General features: G+C 41.7%; 1 protein-coding gene across 24 annotated transcripts in view; it reads left to right on the forward strand.

Moving 5' to 3' along the window:
- Positions 1–23195, forward strand: part of KIAA1217 (KIAA1217 ortholog) — a 454907-nt gene that overhangs the window by 363022 nt on the left and 68690 nt on the right. For 20 of the 24 annotated variants that reach the window (XM_069959082.1, XM_069959081.1, XM_069959065.1 and 17 more), the window contains one exon: positions 7196–7289. In XM_069959082.1, coding sequence (XP_069815183.1) covers positions 7196–7289 — 94 coding nt within the window. Of the gene's footprint in view, positions 1–6589; positions 6607–6776; positions 6793–7077; positions 7094–7195; positions 7290–22523; positions 22545–23195 lie in introns of those variants that run through there. The other 4 variants (XM_069959072.1, XM_069959073.1, XM_069959075.1 and 1 more) reach the window with 4 other exon arrangements.

Here is a 23195-nt window from a genome sequence, read left to right on the forward strand (position 1 = left end):
AGGAGGAAGATAATAGACATACCTTCCTCCTCGGTATCTCCTGTGCAGAAGGGACATATAAGCAGGTTAGATTCGTGTAACCTGCTAAAAGTTCCCCTTTAAGGGCCCTTTTACAAAGGCAGATTATCGTCAACGAGCTTTGCTAGAAATCATTCGGTCTATAATCAGGCTGTGTTAAAGTGTCAGCGATCAGCCAAGGAACGCACATCTCCCTGTGTTAACAAGAGATGTGTGGCTGATAATTTAAATGGCTGCACGAACGATACAGGGATCATTTGTGCGGCCCAGATGCTCCATTAATTGTGCTATAAACTGGATCTGATATCACTAATGGTCCAAAGATCACACAGACTGTTTTCTATTAGACATTCACAATGGTGCAGAGTTCAGACCCCATAGAATCAATGAGAGTTATTGGCATCCTGTAAATGAATGAATCTGTTGGTTTATGGCCGTTCCCAGCCTTTGCTCCATTGCAGTGCACAGGTGCCAACAAAATATCTAAAGTTACAAGTAAATTAAAGGGAATATATCCCCTACTTTTTACTGATTGGGGCTGATGAAAATAAGTTATTTTTCTCTCATCTGTTTCTATTCTCTAATTGTCATTTTTTTGTACATTATTATAGGGGCAGCCATCTTGTCTGAGCTGGGCTTAACAGCATTTAGTGATATGCTTTACAGTAATCCCCATAGACATAGATGGCAATGCACAGGACCCTTGCTCTTGAAATGAATGGGAAACATTAGTGGGCATACCCTGTAAACTTTACAGAGGTAATTGCACAGGAAGGGGAGGCTGAGCTGTGAGCTTTATGTATTGTCTTCTCTATCTACTGGTGTCCACTTTTGCTGTCATTCGGTACTCATCACTTTCTAGCAGCATCCTCCTTATCATCTCAGACATTCGAGTTTCATATCGGCAGTTCTGTGTTGGCAAAGACTTCAAAAGAGAAAGATTTAGGGGGAGTGATTAAAATGAGTCACCAGTGCAACCAGGTGGTAGGGAAAGCAAAGGGTATGTCGGGCTGTATATATATAATGGTATGCTGGGCTGTATATATAATGGTATGCTGGGCTGTGTATATAATAGTATGCTGAGCTGTATATATATAATGGTATGCCAGGCTGTATATATATATAATGGTATGCTTGGCTGTATATATATAATGATATACTGGGCTGTGTATATAATAGTATGCTGAGCTGTATATATATAATGGTATGCCAGGCTGTATATATATATATATATATATATATATATATATATATATATAAAATGGTATACTGGGCTGCATATATATATAATGGTATGCTGGGCTGTATATATATATATATATATATATATAATGGTATGCTTGGCTGTATATATATAATGATATACTGGGCTGTATATATAATGGTATACTGGGATGTATATATAATGGTATGCTGGGCTGTATAGATATATAATGGTTTGCTGGTCTGTATATATAATGGTTTGCTGGTCTGTATATATAATGGTATGCTGGTCTGTATGTAAAATGGTATCATGGGCTGTATGTATAATGGAATGCTGGGCTGTGTATATATAATAGTATGCCGGGCTGTATATATATATATATATATATATATATATATATATATAATGGTTTGCTGGTCTGTATATATAATGGTATGCTGGTCTGTATGTAAAATGGTATCATGGGCTGTATATATAATGGAATGCTGGGCTGTGTATATATAATAGTATGCCGGGCTGTATATATATATAATGGCATGCTGGGCTGTATATATAATGGAATTCTGAGTTGTATATATATATAATGGTATGCTGGGCTGTATATATAATGGAATTCTGAGTTGTATATATATATAATGGTATGCTGGGCTGCATATATAAATAATGGTATGCTGGGCTGTATATATAAAATTGGTATGCTATGCTGTGCTGTATGTATATATATATATATATATATATATATAATGGAATGCTGGGCTGTATATATGTAATAGTATGCTGGGCTGTATATATATATATATATATATATATATATATATATATATATATATATATAATGGTATGCCGGGATGTATATATATAATGTTATGCTGGGCTGTATATATATAATGTTATGCTGGGCTGCATATATATATATATATATATATATATATATATATATATATATATATATATATAGTGGTGCCTTGGATTACGAGCATAATTCGTTCCGGGACCATGCTTGTAATCCAAATCCACTCTTAAACCAAAGCAAATTTTCCCATAAGAAATCATTGATATTCAAACAATTGGTGGCACACCCCAAAAATAATGATTTATTATTCTGAATAACATGTAAAATAGATTAAACAAACATTCAGAAACAGCAGAATATGTGATATTATAAGTTACTGTACAGTAATGGAGAGGATGGGAAACACAAGGACTGACAGAGACTGCAGGGAGCATGAAGGAATGAGCAGGGAAGATGTGGGCACATACATGCAGCGCTCTCTGTCTGGGGAGAGAGGTTACAGCTATGGAGAGATTACCTCCACAGTCCTGTCCCCTGATGTAAGCCCCAGCCTGAAGTGGATCTGCTATGATTTGGAAGGTGAGGGAGTTATTCTGGGTCAGAGTACAGGGCTGTAGACCCCTCTATGCAGACCATGTCCCTCCTCCACTTGCGCTCCCACCCAGTACAGGGAGCTCTTAAACCAAAGCAATGCTCTTAAACCAAGTCATAATTTTCAAAAACTGTGAGCTCTTAAACCAAAACGCTCTTAAACCAAGTTACTCTTAAACCAAGGTACTACTGTATATATATATATATATATATATATATATTAGTATGCTGGGCTGAATATATATATATATATATATATATATATAAATAATGGTATGCCGGAATGTATATATATCATGGTATGCTGGGCTGTATATATAATGGTATGCTGGGCTGTGAAGCTAGAGGTATAACCAGTAGGAAGAGGGATATTGTGATACTGCTGGATAGAGCTCTAGTGACATCACATCTGGAATACTGTGTCCAGTTATGAAGTTGGGGGAAAGATCGGGAGCAATGTGAGAAAATATTACTTTACTGAAAGAGTAGTAGATGCTCGGAATAAACTTTCAGTAGATGTGGTAGGTAAATCCACAATTACTTAATGTAAACCTTCCTGGGATATACATACATCTATCCTAAGATAATAATAAGGGAAATACTAAAATGGCCTAAAGGCCTGACTCTATGGACCGGTGGGGGGGGGGGGGGGGGGCGCTTCTTCTGCCGACAATCTTCTTTTTCTATGAACTGTAAGTCTCAGCTTAGTTTTAGGGTCCCCATACACCTTCAATAACCCCCCTCCACACACTGCAATGTTTGGCACGGCCAATCCTTTCTCTACTCTCTATGGAGAGGGGAAGGGTAAGCTGCAGTCAAAGCACATTGGCTGTGGCTTCTCTCTCCCAGAACAAAGGGGTGGACAGTGATTTTCCATCATGCCCAACTCCTATCACCATTGACATCCTCTTTTGGTGGTTGTTTGGGAAAGTCAAATACACTTTATACTTATGGAAATTTACTTATGGCCGAACATAATAACTTTATTTAAACAATAGGTAATTTTTTGACAACACATTCCCTTTAAGGCAAAGAAGTCCAGCAGAGTGCCCAGATATCTTGTCTATGGATTACTTTGTTGCATGTTGGGACTTGTGGTGAATACCCCCTGGATAAAAGCTATTCTATGAGACAATATTGATATCTGTAAATCATACTGATACTGACACGGAGTGGGAGCGAGATGGGGAACAGAGCCGCAGCACAGGAGGAATCTCTGCATATCTCAAAGCATTGCTGCTAGAGGAAACTATCTGTAATAGAGCGCTGTATGGTGGGACTCCTGGTGTGTACGGATAGAAGCTATTCTGTGAGATGACCCTGCGGCAGTGCGGAGTGAGAGGGATAACAGAGGCGCAGCACGGGAGGAGACTTTCTTTCCAGATCTCAAAGCGTTGCTTCAGGGGGGAATATTTCTGTAATACATTCCCGTATGGTATGAATCCCAATAAACACCCGATGGATAAAAGCTATTCTGTGAGACAACATTGGGTTATGGAGGCATGAAAACTGTGAGGTAGACAGCGAGATGGATGAAAGTCTCAGCTCAGGAGGAGTCTTTCTATTCTAATCTCAAAGCATTGCGGCTAGGGCCTAATATCCATGTAATACATAGGCGTCATATGCGTGGCTTACACACAGAGGGGGAGACTGGCCCGCAAAAAAAAGTGAAACTGGCCCAGTTGCCCCTAGCAACCAATCAGATTCCATTCCAGACTTTTCATTTTCCAAAGAGTCTGTGAGGAATGAAAGGTGGAATCTGATTGGTTGCTAGGGGCAACTGAGCCAGTCTCACTTTATACCGTGTTTGATAAATAGAGGGCCTACAGCTCTGTAATATGGAGACTCTGTGCCCTCTATATGCCCACTTAGGTCTCACACTGCTCGATTATCGAGTGTATGCCTTCATAGAAATGCTCAGTACCTATAATAAGTCCCTGTAAAAGGACCAGCGATCAGCCAGTGAATGCTTGTTTGTTTGCTGATCGCATCGTTTGTGCATCCAGTAAAATCATTGTTATCGATAGATTGTCAATTCCATCGCCCTCGGCCTCACATCTCCTGTCGCTGACCATGATCACAAAGATCGGCGTTCATTATCTTGTACCCTTTGGCCCATCTAAAAAGTTGGGTGTGATGGATGTTCACTCATCGACCCCTTAGTTCTCTGAGAGATAAGCCACCACCATTGCAGTCTGGGCGTGGTTTACCCCTAACATTCATGTGTATTAGAAAGTTATTGAAGGGGCATTTACTCTAAAATCTCTTTGGGAAGAGCAACAAGCCAGGGAGAGAAGTGTCCAGTGCACTTGGTGGGAGTCTGACCATAACCAATGAAAACTATCGTCTCTATATGTCAAAGTTTTTTTCATTAGTAGTTAAGCTTTAAAGCATGCTACCCAGCAGAGCCAAAATCTTACGAAAAAGTTTCCATCACTTCTACTCAAACATAACTTATGTTTGGGGGTCTGGAGAAGTGTTGCATAACGTGAAACAGCTGTCACCTGTGAACATCATGGCCGAGTGGCGTCTTACCTGCTGACATGATTATATTGTGTTTTTACCGCAATAAATGAGCACGAAGTTCTGCACAAGTATGATGGTGAGTGCCGTCTTATTTTCTTATTGAGAATTATGATGGACATTGCTAAAACTATGGCTGAGCACCCTGTCGAGCAGAATATTTACCTCCACCTCACTCCAATGAAATTGGTGGATATCCATGTGGATGCATTAACTGAGCTCCTAGGGGGATCACCTGCTGTGTTGGTCTGTATCTTTTTTAAGTGAATAACTTTTGATATGTTGCTGCCCATGGCGAGACTAACAGTTCCTTCCATACTTGTAATATAAAACATTAAGTCTTCTTCCCACAGTTCTGAGCTGCTGCTTTCTGCTAAAGACACAAAAATCTGTGTGAAAACCTTTCTCTCTGTCTCCCCTACTTCCCTCTCCCTTCTGAAATGGCTGATTTAAACAAGTCCCTGGCAGGCGTCATCTGCAACTTTGTAGCTTCTTTGTAATGCTGGGAGGGTTATCCTAAGGTCAAGTTGCTGATGTTTTATTTATCAAGACCGGCATACTCGTATGAATTTGCTTCCAGCAGGTGTAGATATGAATCATAGTTTACGCCTGTGAGCAAACAAAAATCATGATAAATGAGGTGCGGAAGGGGGGCCAGGGCTCCTCCCCAGCTGACTGTACTCCCCTAGCCCCCCTACCAGCCCATGGGGTAAGTGGTGGATACAGTACGCCCCTGCTGGACCCTTTACAAATGTCCCCCATTGTGATTTATCCTTCTGGCATTTCAAAGAAGCTACAATGTTGCAGATAAAGCCTGCCAGGGACTTGTTTCAATCATCTGTCTCAGAAGGGAGGGGGAAGATGGAGAGAGAGGCTCACACACAGATTTTTGTGTCTTCAGCAGAGAGCAGCTGCTCAGAACTAGAGAAAGGAGGCTGTATAGTTAAGAAGGAGGGCGAAGCAGAGGAAGACAGATAGAAAAGCTCACACACAGTTTTTGGGCTCTTCAGCAAAAAGCAGCAGCTCAGAACTGGGGGAAGGAAACTGAATAGATAATAACAAGTATGGTATGAATTGTTAATCTCACCATGGGCAGCAACATATCAAAAGTTAGGAGTTTAATGCTCCTAATGTCTCTCAGTGTAGAAACTAATCCACATGTAGCCTGGTTCCATGGGACGCTATCCTGTACTCTTAGCCGATAACACTACGAGGGACAGTATTTCTTTCCATTCTAAATCGGGAAACTCTCCTTTTAAAAGCACTAAAATAAGACCAGCCCAAAACATTCTTCTTCCCTTTTTTCTTTCTTCCTCCCTCCTTCCCTTGAACATAATCTCCTTGGTTAAGCTCAACCCACCAAACCCTGTTTCTGCACCTGGAGCAATGGAATTCAGCCCTCATTTAGAAAGCGTCCTAATTCACTGGCTCGTATCTGAGGAGGAATGTCTTTCCTGAAGGCGTTCGAAGAAAAAAAGTATTAGACGTCTTTTTTTTTATTACTATTATTTCTTTGTACCTTTTTTTTTTTTTTTTTAAGCTGATTAAATTTTTTTTTTTTTTTTTTTTTACCCTGGAAAATCCATCCAATTGTTGAAGTTTCTTGTGCGGTAGCATGTCTGGAAGCTGCAATGCAAGAAGGAGATAGAGATTGCAGAAGAGTGTGAGTTGGTTTGTGCAGAGCTGGTCTAACTTCTCTTACGGCTTTCGCAGAACAAAGGCCGGCTTGTGCAGGGATCCGATAAGTCCTTAGCTGTCTCTTGTGTGTTTGCTTTCAATGGGCCGAGAAACATTTAAATATTAACCCGGTCTGGGCTGAGTTTATGGTTACATGCTTTTTGCTTATAGTTCTCTTCCTGAGTTTGCTCTTAGTCAAATTACAGTCTGCTGAGGCTGGCACCACCTGATTCTACAGGGTGTGGAGCTCTATGGGTAGAACAGACCTAAAGGCTGGAAATTTCAAGGTTTTTTTTCTCTATTTTGCTGGAAAATGATGAGGTGAAATGTGAAAGGGACCCGTCCAAAGCCTTTTCATCTGCAACAGATATCCCTGTTTATGTTTCCAGGAATATTCAAGACAGATCCTTCCTGAAGGTTTACAATAAAGACCCGGCTCAAGCGTTCAACCACACTCCCAGCGCGGTCAATGGAGACGTAAGGGTAAGTGACTCCTTAACCCCTGTGCCGTTCTCCGTTGTTACCTAATACAGGTATGGATGTGCCGTGTAGATCCGCAATCCTGTAAATAACATGTATATTATTGGTCTAGAACCTGTGGATTCTTCAGCTGTTGCAGCACTACTGGTTCCAGCACAGCTGGGGAGCCACAGGCTGGAGAATACTGCTGTCTATGGAAACTTTCCCATACTTCTCTATGTAGTTAAAGGGATTCTAAACTCATTTTATCCTAAATATGTCCAGTTTTAGGGACCACCACAAATAATGATTATATGTATGTAAAAGTGTCTAGAAGTCCCCAAAACTGGATATATATGAGGTGAAGTAATGATAATGGGGGCGGACAATTGTTTTCTTCCTATATGTTCTATCTATTAAAGGGGTTATGTAGAACAGGGAAAATATAGACACTTTCATCCACAAACAGCGCCACTCTTGTCCTCAGTTTGTGTGCGGTATTTCAGCTCACTTCCTTTAAAGTGAATGGAGGAGAATTGTAATACCAGGCACAACCTGAGAACAGGGGTGGTGCTGTTTTTTTTAAAGTGAGTAGCTATGGGGTTTTTTCAATCATGGATAACCCCTTTAAGTCAGCTGAAAGATGCTATAGACAAGGTTTTTGTGTCTCTAAAGACAGGCCAAGGTGAGGTGTTATGTAGATGTAAATGGGGCATAAGTATAGCTAAGGTTGAATGAATATCATTGAGTATTAGCTATAACCTTTTGGAATGTTCTGGAATGTTCTATTTTGGTAAAATAAGGAATGACTGTGATGACTTCAGGGTCTAGAATTATAAATGCAATTGCAAAAGTCAACTTGATATTTTTGGATACACGTATAGTTGCCTGTAATGTATATATATGGCCAGACTAAAGTATAATGACTATTCCTTATGCTGCGTTTACACAGAACGATTATCGTTTGAATTTGCAAGATAATAATCGAATTCGAACGATAATCGTACGTGTAAAGGCAGCGAACGTTTAAATGACGAGCGAGAAATCGTTTATTTTGATCTTACAACATGTTCTTAAATCGTCGTCCGTCGTTCGCAAAAAAATCGCAGATCGTTCCTTGTAAACAGTCGTTCACAGATTTAACCTATGTGCAAGATAGGCTTAAGCAATCGCAAAACGATTTTTCCGTATGATATATCGTTCCATCTAAACGCTGATCGTTATAAAAAAAAATCGTTATTTCGAAATCGTTAATCATACGATCGTGCCAATTATCACTCCATGTAAACGCAGCATTATACTGGTTAATTTGCCTCTTTTGGTGGGTGGTCCTACTTAGTGATTGACAGCTCTCTTTGAGCACATCCATAGCCGTCAATCTCTTTGTAGGCCCGCCCACTTGACTATTTAGATTTATATTAATAAATTATCATGGAACTTTTCCCACTTTTCCCTCCTCCTCTCTACATAGTCAATGTGACAGTGTCCCTTTAAAATACTCCATCCACTGGGAATACCCCCATTAAGACCATCATGATTAGATGTATTGTGTTATATAGACAAAAATACATGACATCTGTGGTACAGGATTAAAAGTCTGAGTGCTAGAGAAGAGGAGGGTTACTCAGGCTACTGAAAGTGTCTATGAATCATATCCATAAAACTTGCAAGTCACTGTCAGGATTCTCAGATGTTATTTATAGTCAACCCTCTAATCTAGGAACATGGGTAGGGACTGCTCTTCAGCCATGTCTGGTCATGGTCATGCTGAGTGATATAGATAGACAGGAGTTCACAGGCATGATGAAGCATTATGTCACCCAACTGAACATACGTGTGCATTGTTACATAAAGGAGAGATTACTTGTCGTCTCCCATATGGCTTATAGAAACTTTGCATTGATCATGTTCTCAAATTGGCGGTGGCAGTGGGGGGGTATGCAGTGTACTGCAGCACAGTAATGTGGATGGGACATCAATGAGGAAGGGACATTCTGCAATAAAGCTGAAATAAAAAATATGTGTGTGTGTGTGTGTGCCTGTGTGTGTGTGTGTGTGTGTGTGTGTGTGTGTGTAAGTAATAGTGCCACCAACCCTATATGCCCTCTCCTGCACCACTAGCTCACTGTCAATGGTCACAACACCTCAAACCTGAAGATTCTAGGACAGACTGATTGCTTGAGGGTATTGCTATCTGAAAACCCTGTAGTAAAGGCTGCAGTTGTTAAAGGGGTATTCCATAACATAACTGTTCATATGTTGCTGCCCATAGTGAGACTAACAATTCATTCCATACCAGTTCTGAGCTGCTGCTTTGTGTTGAATACACAAAAATCTGTGAGTGAGCCGTTCTCTGTGTCTCCCCCTCCTCCCCCTCCCTTCTTAGACGCTGATGTAAACAAGTCCCTGACCAGCTGTATCTGCACCATTGTAGCTGTTTTGTAATGCTGGGAGGGCTATTCTGAGGTCAAGTTGTTGATGAACTCACTGTGATTAATCATCTTGGCAATACAAACAAGCTACAATGTTGCAGATACAGCCAGTCAGGGACTTGTTTACATCAGCCATCTCAGAAGGGAGGGGGAAGAGGGGGAGACAGAGAGAAAAACTCACACAGATTTTCGTGTTTTCAGCAGAAAGCAGCAGCTCAGAACTGGGGGAAGGAGACTGAATATGTTATAACAAGTATGGAATGAATTAATCTTACTATCTCACAAAATATCAAAAGTTATGCTTGAGCGGAATACCCCTTTAAGCTGGCCCTACACAATATATTAATGTTGACCAAACTCCAATTTTGACAGGGCTGGCCTATATATAGCGGCTTCACGATTTCCCTCCAATTGTCGATGTCGGGGAGAATAAGATTATGCAGCTGGATATCAATATGCCCGATCCTTTTGCTCTCGGGGGAGTAAGTTGCTCCCCATGCAGAACACATGCAAACTTTGATGAGTGGAGCATGCAGGTTTATTGGGGAGGGTTGGGAGAGATGGCTGTCTTACAGAGAATTTCAACAATATCCAGACACTGCCACCAATCTGTATGAAATGAACTAGGCAGTAGTGGTCATGCCCGCACAGATCTCACAGATTTTTCTGAAAAATATTTTAAGAAACCAATTAAACGTATTCCATTTCATAGGTTTTTGAGGTTGTTAACGACTCTAATTTTGATGCAGGGAGATGAATATCACTGATGGGTATTTTGCCTTCAGGCGTCTCTGTCTCTTTAAAGCAGCTCAGGTCACCGCACCTGTTGCGCATGTGTCGGCGCCCCTCCCTGACTCTAGATAAACACGCTCTCTGTGCTGTTCTTAGCTCTGCTGATTCATGTCTTCTCTGCTTTACACGCAACTCGTGATGTCAGTGTTTGAACACATTGCAACGTGCGGCCTTCTGACCATGTCCTTTAGAAACACAGAAAAAGTTTTCGCCCATGAGATCGACCAAAGTATGGAGGAATCTCATGTATATTATCCAGCCTATATAATAGGAGTATATAGGAGTATATAGTAAAAGCAGTCCTGATTTTTGTGCTGCCATTAAAGCCATCAGCTTCATGCCTTTTAAAGGGGTTATCCAGTGCTACAAAAACATGGCCACTTTTCTTCCTCATTTGTCTCCAGATTGGGTGGCGTTTCAAACTCAGTTCTATTGAAGTAAATGGAGCTTAAAGGGTCCAAAAGTGCAAGAAAGAAAGATAAGGGCCCTTATCTTTCTTTCTTGCACTTTTGGATTATTTATATATCTATGTAAAGGAGCACCCCTAAGGCAATTTTATCATAGCCCTCTATGAATGGCGGCATAACACATACAAGCCATAAACAAAGAGTAGTGCCGGTGACCTCTATTTTCAGTCATTTGGAGCTTAAAGGGGTTATCTAGCGCTTCAAAAACATGGCCACTTTTCCCCTCTCTTGTCTCCAGGTCAGGTGTGGTTTGCAATTAAGCTCCATTTACTTCAATGGAACTGAGTTTAAAACCCCACCCAATCTGGAGACAAGAGAGGGGGAAAGGGGCCATGTTTTTGTAGCACTGGATAACCCCTTTAAGCTTATTAAGGAAGCGGAGACCTGCCAGAAGATTTCATCCATTGGGCTCTGAGTGTTCAGAACAAAACGACTGGAGTAAAGCTCAATTATAAGACCATGGAGCCTAAACACTAGTGGAGGTCTTAACACTAAAGGGCCTTTTACATGGGCTGATTATTGTGCAATAAATCATTATATCATTTAAATTTAAAGGGGCAGTACATAAAAAAATTCTTTAAAATCAACTGGTGCCAGAAAGTTCCAGAGATTTGTAATTCTATTAAAAAATCTCAAATCTTCCAGTACTTATCAGCAACCGTATGTCCTAGTCTAGAGAGCAGGAGAGGTTTTCTATAGAGATTTGCTACTGCTCTGGACAGTTCCTGACATGAACGGAGGTGGCAGCAGAGAGCACTGTGTGAGACTGGAGAGAATACACCACTTCCTGCAGGACATGCAGCAGCTGATAGTTTTTTTACTTTTTGGTGAATTACCCCTTTAAAGTAAGGGCTGCACGGACATCTCTTATGATATATATATATATATATATATATATATATATATATATATATTTACAGCTCTTGCTGCACGATTATCAAGCGCTCACTTACATTAGTGATCAGGATGTGTAATACAGCCCTTAGGTTGTAAGGTATGACCATCTGTCAGCTACCTCCTATGCCAAAAAACAATGACAGGAGGAGTCCATTTATTTTGTTTGCATTCCATGTGGCATAGTATAATACTCCTATGATGTCCAGGCATTCTGGGAGTTGTAGTTTTGCAACAACTGCAGAACCACAGGGTGAAGATCTCTGCCTTCTAGAATAAGGGTACTATTACACGACTCGTTAATAACTGTAATCAAACGCTGATCTGCTAGATTGGCGCTCGCTTACTGGGTCTATTACTTGGCGCGATAATCGTTTAACAAGGGCTGCATGGACATCACTACCGATGTCCTTGCAGCCCTTGCTTAAACTGCATACATTACCTATCCATGCCCGACAATTATAGGTCCAAACCTAAATCAACGATCAGCCGATAATCGTTGTGATCGGCTGATCGTTGTGTTTATTACACAGAACGATAATCGGACAGATAGGGCAAATTCGGTCGATAATCGTTCCGAGTAATAGGGCCCTAACATTATATGAAGCTAGGCCGCAGCCTGAAGCATCACATCACTTATCGTATATGGTTTAGCAGCGTTGTGTCGAATCTTACGCTATGTGGTTAAGGACAATGAACGTCTTTATTAGAACCACTTTGCTGTTTGCAAATAAACGCTATTCCATATAACAATAGCCCGACCATGAGAGGAGAACAGAGGGCTGCTTGTCGGCAGCGCCGCGGTATGCAGTACACGCTTAGCTTAAATCCATTTATTTTGTACTTCTGCTGAGCTATGGCGGGGTGGCGGGTGTTTCAAGCCTGTGCGAAGCCCCCGCACGTTACACACAGCTCAGCAGGCCTAGTGCGAAAGCCACTTGTCATGTGGAAGATGAAACACCTTTTTGGAAGCAAACAGAGGCTTTTTGAAATAGTAAATTTCATTGCCCGCTCTTTTTCTGCTTCTCTTGAAACCATTCCAATGTGTTGTATCAGAGCGGCGCGTCTATCGCAGCCAATACAGGCAAAAGTGTATTGGAAAAAGTATATTTATCGACTGGATGTCGTCTATAGGTAGCGGCTCGAAAAGGACTCCCTGGTGGGGCTGAAACGTTGCTGGCAGCTTTGATGGATTGAACGTTCTCTTTTTTAGTGCTGCAGTTTATATGCTTAGAATATAGATAGGAGATAGTGAATACTGATGCTATAAGGCTGTTACTAAGCTGTGCGGGAGTCTTGTGCCGCCCTTGAGCACCCCAAGCCCATTGAAGTATCTAAGAATGGTTTCACTTTCACCACATTCCTCGTCAGTACATATCAGAATATCGACAAAAATACCAACATATATGACTTTAAAGGGGTACTCTGCACAGACACTATACTGCGGACCGGACCGTGGAGCATCCGGAAAGTTATATAGATTTGAAATTAACTTCTATTTAAAAATCTCCAGTCTTCCAGTACTTATCAGCTGCTCTATATCCTGCAGGAAGTGGTGTATACTTTCCAGCATGACATAGTGCTCTATACTGCCACCTCTGTCCATGTCAGGAACTGTCCAGAACAGGAGAGGTTTTCTATGGGGATTTGCTATTCTGGACAGTTCCTGACATTGACAGAGGTAGCAGCAAAGAGCACTGTTTCAGACTGGAAAGAATACATCACTTCCTGCAGGACATTTAGCAGCTTATAAGTACTGGAAGGCTGAATCCCGGAATTCCAGGCGGTACCCGGGCTGTCTCCTCCTTCCCCACGGGCCAGCAAGGCATCGGGAATCAAATGCGGAAGGTTTGACAAGGTTTGAGTTCGATCATCTCTACTCAGGAAGCCAATTCAATCACAATAGCCAGAAACCTTAACCTTGTTGGGACCGATTCTGTGGTCAGGTAGCGTCACAACTAGACTTTCATCCCCAGGGTACAATCTGCTGGCCTAGCCTGGTATCATAATATCAAGGCCAAGCCACAGTGACTCATAGGCTATCCACCTGGCATCTAGCACTTGCCCCCTATCAGTACCTCGTACTATGTATAATAAGGTGCGAGGCAGACATTACTCAAAGCAGGTCAAGGATGTATTGATCCCACACAATCTATGCGGATGTGGGATAGACTTTCATAGTGATATGCAAGCTCTATTCAGCAGCTTTTTAACCACAGCTGGCAAAACTTTCCCGGAATGCTTACATAGCGTAATATAGCAAAATATTTTTTAAGCTTAGTTCTACTAAAAAAACATTTAAAAAAAACCAAAACAAAATCAAAACCTACTGCATTGTACACAAGACGTTCCCTGTGTCCCGGACTGCCTCGATAATGTATTTAAGTTATGTGTAATAATATTACAAGAATTCTGCTGTATTCCCAAGATGATAGAAACCTTGATCTCTTAGGTTATTGACCATATGCTGTAAAACATGCTCACATTCTGTCTTGTTCTGATTTTCCATTTCTTGGTTCATGTAGATAACGCCAACGCCCTTCTACCAAACCATCAAAAACAATTTACAAAACTCCGTCCTGCAGAAAATTCACGTGACTTTCGGGTATGGAATGGACCGTCGCTTCCCTTTATAATCACTATAAACACAATGAAATACGTGCACAAAACACATTTCTTTGGTGTTAAAATGGCCACAGTTTTATTTACTCATATGAATAAAAGAGTCACTTTCTGGCATTCCGGAGAGGAAAAACACCCTGTGGAAGAAACCTCTAGGGAATGAAAGATTATATATAAACTAACAGCAGGTTACATGCATAGGATGAAGGTTGATCCTCAGTGCCGTTTTTGTTCAGTTTGTTTATTCCCTATGCAAATGAGGTGGTTATCTGCACTAGAGGCCTAGACGGCCCACCATTCCTAATGATTATTGGGCCGGCGCTCTGCTGTTACGCCACACCGGTGCTCATCACTGCAGAATGCTAAATAAATATTGCCCTATTTACCCATCACAAAGCATTACATTTAGCTGTGCCTAGTACTGCAGTTCAATTTCATTTACAGCATGCTGCAGTACCGAATACAGCCACAATCAAGTGTACAGCGCTGTGCCTAGTAGTAAAAGAAGGGCACTGTTCATTCAGGTATTCAACATGGATGCTGTAAGTCAAATCCTATTAGATATCAATGGCTTATCTTAAGCATAGGTCATCAATATTACAGTCTTAGAAAAACCTATTAAGCTTTAAGCTCTTCACATCAATATATCCTGACTCCTGCATGCAGCTAGATACCATCTGATAACTCTAGGTTTCCCGATGTGATTTGGAATCTATTCCAGAAAGAGACTCCTGAAAGTAAATGCCTGTGTATGTTTTTCCTGGGAGAAGCAGGTGCAGGGAGCTCTTAGTATATATATATATATATATATATATATATATATATATATATATATATATATATATATTCATATTCCTGTGTATAGAGAGTATTAGGTTCAGGCATATAGCAGTAAATCATAAGCTACGGTTGGTCATGTGCTCCATGTGGTTTGGAGGGATGACAAATCCATCTTTAATTTTGCTTGTACCATAAATATAACTTGAGCTTCCATGGATACACCCTCCTCAGAACAACTGTCTACATATGGGGACCCTTCTTTCTGGCTTGGCTTATTAACCGCCCAGTCATGTTCTAAGGCTTTTTAAAGTAGTCAAACACTGACAAGAAGGTGGCCTCAGAGAGCCGCTTTGCATATCCTTATTCCCAGAATTCCTAGTAGAGCATGATTAACCAATACGTCCCCACTCATCTTTATGGCACTCTCCTCAAGGAGAAACATTACCTATCTTAGGCTGGGTTCACACTACGTTTTTGCAATCCATTTTTTTCATCCGTTTTTTGAAAAAAACTGATGCATTTGTGTGCATCCATTTTGATCCGTTTTTTCATTGACTTCTATTATAAAAAAAAGATCAAAACGAATCTGTTTTTTTAACGTACACAAAACTGACCCTACTTTTGTGTCCGTTAAAAAAAACTGATCCGTTTCGATCCGTTTTTTTTTTTACAATGGAAGTTAATGGAAAAACGGATCAAATCGTATGCACACAAATGCATCCCTTTTTTTCATGCGTTTTTCACCCGTTTTTTGCAAAAAACGGATTGCAAAAACGTAGTGTGAACTCAGCCTTACTTGAACATGTTTTTTTTATTTTTTATATTTATGTTTGGTCACCTAAAAACCAGTATAAGGAAACACTATCCATCAATGAGCTCTCTTTTTCAACAGGATCCCCAGCTCTTAGAACTGGTTGGGTTGGTTCCTGGCCATGTGCTATTTACAGAGTAAACCAGAACACCTCTACATTGTAACACGGTCATCTTGTTCCATTACCAGGGATTTCCTTAAGCCTGACCAGAGCAGGTTCTTACCAGGGATATCCAAACCACTTAGGCTGCATTCGGCATGTGCCCTTTTTGGCTTTTGTCCCTCTTTACTTAGTTGTATAATTCACCAGCCTCCATGTCGTAGATCCGGGATACATTAAATGTTACAGTAATTATATGTAACTGTGACCATGTGTATTACCTGAAGAAGGTAAGCCTATAAGGTGCATGGCGCCCTGTGCAGCGTGTAAGGATCACAAACACCTCACTAATAGCATCTGGCTGTATTTGTAACTTTAGATGTGAATGGAAAAGGAAACATCAAAATCAGTTAAAATCTAAACCTTAGAGGAGTTTTATCTCTATAGAAATTTAAAGGGGTACTCCAAGAAAAAAAAATTGTTAAAAAGTTATACAGATTTGTGAATTACTTATATTTAAAAATATTTTTTTAAAAGTCATGTCATCCAATACTTATCAGCTGCTGTATGTCCTGCAGGAAGTGGTGTATTCTTAACAGTTTTACACAGTGCTCTCTGCTGCCAACTCTGTCCATATCAGGAACTGTCCAGAGCAATAGCAGATCCCCATATAGAACCTTTCCTGCTCTGGACAGTTCCATGATATGGGCTTTGTGTCCAGTGGGTCATATGTATGTATGTAGGTTCATGTAAGACCGCCCACTTGACTCCTAAGCCAAAAATATGGAAAATGTTAAATCTTTATATCGGCTTCTCCTGCTCTATAACTCTGCTGCTGCCTGGAGACTGGACTGTGTTTTCGGCCTGACAGGTTCCCTTTAAACTGTTAACGTTCTCTATTTCTATTGATTTTTTTACCCCAGCTGTTGTGTTTGCATGATCATGTACTGTGTTTGCACTTCAGTAGATTGTGGTCACAATGTCAACAAGATGTCATTCAGTGTGACTATCACTCATGGGGTTATCACGTGCAGCATATACTGGCACTGCCCGGCAATACACAATGGGTGACAATGGTCAGAAATAATCTGCTGGTATGTTCTAGATTGACCTAAACCTAGAAGCTTAACTGAGTATACACTCAGCTCCCACTAGATAAGTCTCGTATAGATACCATTGAGAGTTTACTACATGAATCCAGCCCCTTGTTTGAAGATAGCTAACAAAGAGATCAACACCGGTCCAGGTCATGGACCAACCATGGTGGCGGCTCTGGCTAGTCAAACATTGTGACCATGTATTACATTGAGAACTCGGTTTTGTTAGAACCAGAAGCGCTATTACACTATTAAGTACTAGGGGACGTCAGTATGCTGCTGCCTGGCTGTTGACCACCTTGCAAGGCAGAAGGATTTGCAAAGTAGCTCTCTAGTGTCATCTTTTAGAGGTAGTTTCCTTCATATTAGTGTGTGCATCCCTTAAAGAAGCCTTAGAACAGGGATGGGGAACCTTCGGCCCTCCAGCTGTTGCAAAACTACGGTCCCCATCATGCTTGGACAGCCAAAGCTTTAGCTTTGACTGTCCAGGCATGATGATAACTGTAGTTTTGCAACAGCTGGAGGGTCGAAGGCTCCTCATCCCTGCCTTAGAACATAACTGGGGATTTAATAAGTCAAGTCGGGCTCTTTGCAAGTATAGAAAATCTCTTCCTTCAAGTAAAAACAATACCCCTTTGGTGTCTGATCACTTTACAGGAAAGGGATCACTCAGGAAATAGACAAGTGTGTTGTAACTTTGCCAAATGCAGTTTCCTTTTTTAACTTGCAACTGGTACTGACGAAGAGGCGAGATGGTAGTTACATGTCCTATATACAGCTTAGCTGGTACTTAGTGGTTCTGTGTCTCTTACTCTCTCAAGTTGTTCATGATATTAACTTCTTCCAAGCAGAGTTATCATTTTTTTTCGGTGGGCCCTGTATATGCCTTGCCCCAGTCTTGGATAACGTTTTCGGTCAGAGGTTCAGTTTAAAGGAGAAGTCCGGCCATTTTGAAAATCCTGCAGCTGGCAGGAGGGAATTGATAACAAGTAGGTACTTACCTCTCCCTGTGCCCGCGGTGAGAGGCGGGACCACCGCTGCAAGTTGTGATGACGTCACGACTTGGGGGAAAATGCTTGCTCTGGCTGATGGATTGGCCACTCAGCCAATGAGTGACTGGAGTGGCATCCTGCTCCAGTCACTGACTGGCTGAGCGGCCAGTCCATCAGCCGGGTAGTGATGTGTTCACCTCTAAGATGCCCAAGCAGGCATCGGTAGAGGTAAGTTAGTACTTGTCCCTGCCGGATTTTCCAAAATCCCGGACATCTCTGTCGCTAAAAATAACGTTTGACATGTTATCTGAAAAGTTATTGATCACAGTGGGTCCCACCTCCCAGGCCCTCCATGATCAGGAGATATAGCCGAGGAGAAAAAAGTGCAACGGCCGTCCCATCTCCCCCCCCCCTTTCCGCCGTATTTCTATATGATGACATGTCAAAAATTATCTTTAGTGACATGTACTCTTTTAGGTTTTGCACAAGATTAGTAAAAGGGTCTTTGTTTTCATAGTGCTATGATATCTAGAACAAAGACCCTATATCTAGTCTCATATGAAAAAAAGTGGAGAGTACTTTATCAATCTCACACTTCCCCTTTAAACATTCCTATGACAGGTGCTCTGTAACCGCATGGCGCCCATGATCACTGATACACCCAACCAAATCCGAGATGAAATGTCCCCCTAGTGAGATCGCTCCGTCCTCGTACTGTCATATTATCATAAAAAATGTCCAACGCAGGCCAATCTCATGGTATATCCTATATCTCTCCCTAATCCCATTATCGTCACTTTGTATCTGCTAAGTAGGGAACCAGCCGAGTCTCTCCATGTTCCACACTGGCAGTTTTGTTGGTCGTTTCGGAACGTTAAGGTAATTTTACAGAGACTCATTGTGAATTGTAAAGATGTCATCCCGACTTAGAGGGCAGGAGCTGTCAGAATCATTGCTACTGTATGTCGCCCTATGACAGACAAGGCTACGTAGGAGAACGCTTATAGATTGCACAATGAAAACACGTAGGCCGGGCTGGAGGAACAGGACGGAGCAGACAAATCCGGAAGAACAGAGGTGATCAATAGGCATCAATAGCTCCTTATAAGTATGTCGGTCAGGTGCAAAGTCCATGCTGTCATCTAGGATTGATAGCTAGTACATGGAATAGGAGATTCATTACAGGATGGAGGAGGAGGAGGTTGGAAAGGTGTCCTAGCAATAAACACCCTCGGAAGAAGGTAATGGAGACCTTTTGCCTTTTACTTGACTCAAGTGCGTTGAATCACCTTTGGATACCACAGTGTAATGACCATGGAGTGTGGATTAACTGCGCCTCCTATCAGGTTCAGCTTTGGGCCAAATCATGTTGATCGTGTTGTCTAAGTGATCTGATCTTCCCTGCAGGAGACCACCAGGTGGCTAGGTCTAGAAGTGGTCCCGGTGTGGGTTGTGTCTGGCCTTGCAAGCCCCTGGTATGGAGCACCAATGGATCAGGCAGAGAGAGGTATAGGCCAATGTTTAGGGGTATAGGCCAATGTTTAGGGGTATAGGCCAATGTTTAGGGGTATAGGCCAATGTTTAGGGGTATAGGCCAATGTTTTAAGCTAGCAGAGTATGTCCATGGTCACTAGTCAGGCATCAGGGTGGGCAACACAAAACATGATCGGAAAACGGAATGAGGTCAAGAGTTTGGGTAATGGAAGACTTACACGAAAACAATTTTTCAACAATCACTAGTAGACTAGCAACCTTATTGCTCAGGCAAATTGAGCATAGTGGAGCTGCCTTATATAACCGGTGACGGAAGGTGAAAGATATTACTGAAAGAGTAGTAGATACTTGGAACAAACTTCCAGCAGATGTGGTTGGTAAATCTACAATAACAGAATGTAAACCTGCCTGGGATAAACATACATCTATACTAATATAATAAGAAAGGAAATACTAAAAGGGTAGACTAGATGGACCCAGTGGTCTTCTTCTGCCGACAATCTTCTATGTTTCTATCGAGGAAGGATCTGCAGGGCTCGATCAGAGACACAAAACCAACAGCAGTAGGAAAAGCACAGACACGGGAGTGAGGAGGAGCATGGGCCATGGTGTAGGGAGCAAAGACAACCCAATGGCCATGCTCACTGGGACGAACAGTGCCCGTTAGGATGTAACCACTTACTAACTAGCTTCTAATATGGTGGCCAGTTGAGATGAGCGCCACTTGAGCATGCTGAATACCAGTAACCAGACAAGTTGGAAGCAGCTCTAGGGAGTTCAGGAAACATAGATACATACGGCCTACAGCCTATGGATGTATCCATATTTTCCAGGACTCGCCTAGGGCTGCATCCAACATCCTCAGCCACTGGTAGTTAAAGGGGTTATCCAGCGATTCAAAAACATGGCCACTTTTCCCCCTCTCTTGTCTCCAGCTCAGGTGTAGTTTGCAATTAGGCTCCATTTACTTCGATGGAACTGAGTTTGAAACCCCACCCAATCTGGAGACAAGAGAGGGGGGAAAGGCCATGTTTTTTGTAGCGCTGGATAACCCCTTTAAATGCCGAATCATCAGACTCAAGCATGCTCAAGTGGCGCCCATCCCTAGTGGCCACCATTTACCATAGAGGTCAATTATACAGTTCTTTCTCCTGGTCTTAGCTTAGAAACTAGAAAAAGCCACAAGGCACCGACCACTTCACTGTATGGGCTCTAGAAATGTGGAAGATGAGGCTAAAGGTACAGACAGTATATGCCATGGTTCTCCGCTCTATATAGGACAGTGATGATATATACCCCCACATACACTTCTCTAATAAGACCTAATGCGATTCCGCTGGTGTTTGCTATCTCCAGCTCTGCGTAATATCTTTTGTTCCTGTAAGCTGTTTGCTAATGGTGCCTACGCTAAGCTGGCATCTTCTGCATGCTTTGGCATCGGCTCCTGCCCTTTATTCTGGTAGGTTTTTTGTCACTTTCCAACACCTTAAAGTGGAATTTCCCTTTATCCTAAGAAAGTTCTATATTCTGAATAATTGGAGGGACCCCCATCACACATGAAGCTGGAGCCTGCCCTGGTATCTATTATACTGCTTCAAACAGAAAGCTCACGCTACTATTAATATTAATAATAATAATGTATATTCAGCTTCATATAACAAGTCATTAAGACTGGAGGAGATCACCGGCCTTCTGATCAAAGCAAATCCTGATCGTGGATGTACTGGGTCTCCTTAAAGGGAACTTGTCACCACAACAATATATATCGGAGCTACAGACACAATGTTATAGAGGAGCGGAGAAGATTATTAGTGGCAGCCCCATAGCAATGCAAGCCTCATCATAGACACCAGGTTGTAGTGCCCATATAACTGGTCTTATAGAACACTTACCTGTTTCTCATTCTCCCCCCCCCCCTATAAAAAAAAATAAATATATATATATATTTAAAAGGGTACTTTGGCAAATCATTTTTTCTTTCAAATCAGCTGGTGTCAGAAAGTTATATAAATTTGTAATTTACTTCTATTTAAAAAGCTCAAGTCTTCCAGTACTTATCAGCTGCTGTATGTCCTGCAAGAAGTGATGTATTATCTCCAGTCTGACACAGTGCTCTCTGCTGCTACCTCTGTCCATGTCAGGAACTGTCCAGAGCAGCAGCAAAACCCCATAGAAAACCTTTCCTGCTCTGGACAGTTCCTGATATGAACAGAGGTGGCGGCAGAGAGCACTGTGGCAGACTGGAAAGAATACACCACTTCCTGCAGGACTTACAGCGGCTCAAAAGTACTGGAAGACTGGAGATTTTTAAATAGAAGTAAATTACAAATCTATATAATTTTCTGACAGGTTTTTTTTTTCTTTGCCAGTATACCCCTTTAAAGAGGTTGTCCCACCATTAAATAATCCCCTCATGGTATAGATAATAGAAAATGAACACTGTTTGCTGTTTCAATAATAATCCAATGAAGAATTATGACATTTTCTTATAAAGTATGGCGCCACCTGGTGTTTACAGTGTAAAGCAATGTGCACGTTCACCTACTGAGACCAGAGCTGGAGGACACACATGCTCAGTCGCTGTCAGTACAGCCAGGTCTCTGCTACAGACCCTGCAGGGCAGCCAATAGAGCTTTCTGCCCTTCTGATTACACTCTGTGCAGTAGTATGACAGAATAGCTGAAGGGGAGGCAGGGAGGGGCTGCCAGAGGGGGAAGGAGACTGATTTAGCTCAGACTTTACAGCTCAGATCATCATCTACCGAGAGGGACACATGGAGGGAAACAATGATGAGAAAGGTAATTCTTTTTTTGTTTCATGTGTTATAAACTATTTCAAACCAGCTACTAACAACCTCTTTAGACTTTTTATATTATTTTAACAATATTTTTGTCAGTGCTCTTTCACCCCATTTACAATAAGGCGGCGCCGATCCGCTAGATACCATCCGTAACATCCGCTCTTCTCTTCCTAATACATTACAATGATAAAAAAGCCATGTCAGATTACCAGACTTGGCGGATTATCAGATGGTGGATTAAGTGCCCTATTCCACGGGACGATTATAATCGTTAACGATCTCAAACGACCGCTATTGCCAACGACCTGAAATCGTTCACCCAATAGCACGGAACGATGATGGTTACTTGCGGTCGTCTTGTCGTCGCTATTGCGAACGACCGAACGACGCCTTATTCCATGCGATCGATTTGGTCCAGGTCTCATTAAGCTATCAACGATTTCTCGTTCGTCGTTTAATCGTTAACTGCTATTTAACCGAACGATTATAGATTCGTTCCGAACTATTTAACGATTATCCGAACGATAATTGTCCCGTGGAATAGGGCCCTTACGGAGTATAACCTCTGCTCACATTCACGTACAGTAGCGGAGACTCTCTTTGAGACTCTCCAGAGCTCCGTCGCACCCGCTTATCTGCCCCCCCCCCC

Source organism: Dendropsophus ebraccatus, chromosome 2 (assembly GCF_027789765.1).
Source record: "Dendropsophus ebraccatus isolate aDenEbr1 chromosome 2, aDenEbr1.pat, whole genome shotgun sequence".
Lineage (NCBI taxonomy): Eukaryota > Metazoa > Chordata > Amphibia > Anura > Hylidae > Dendropsophus > Dendropsophus ebraccatus.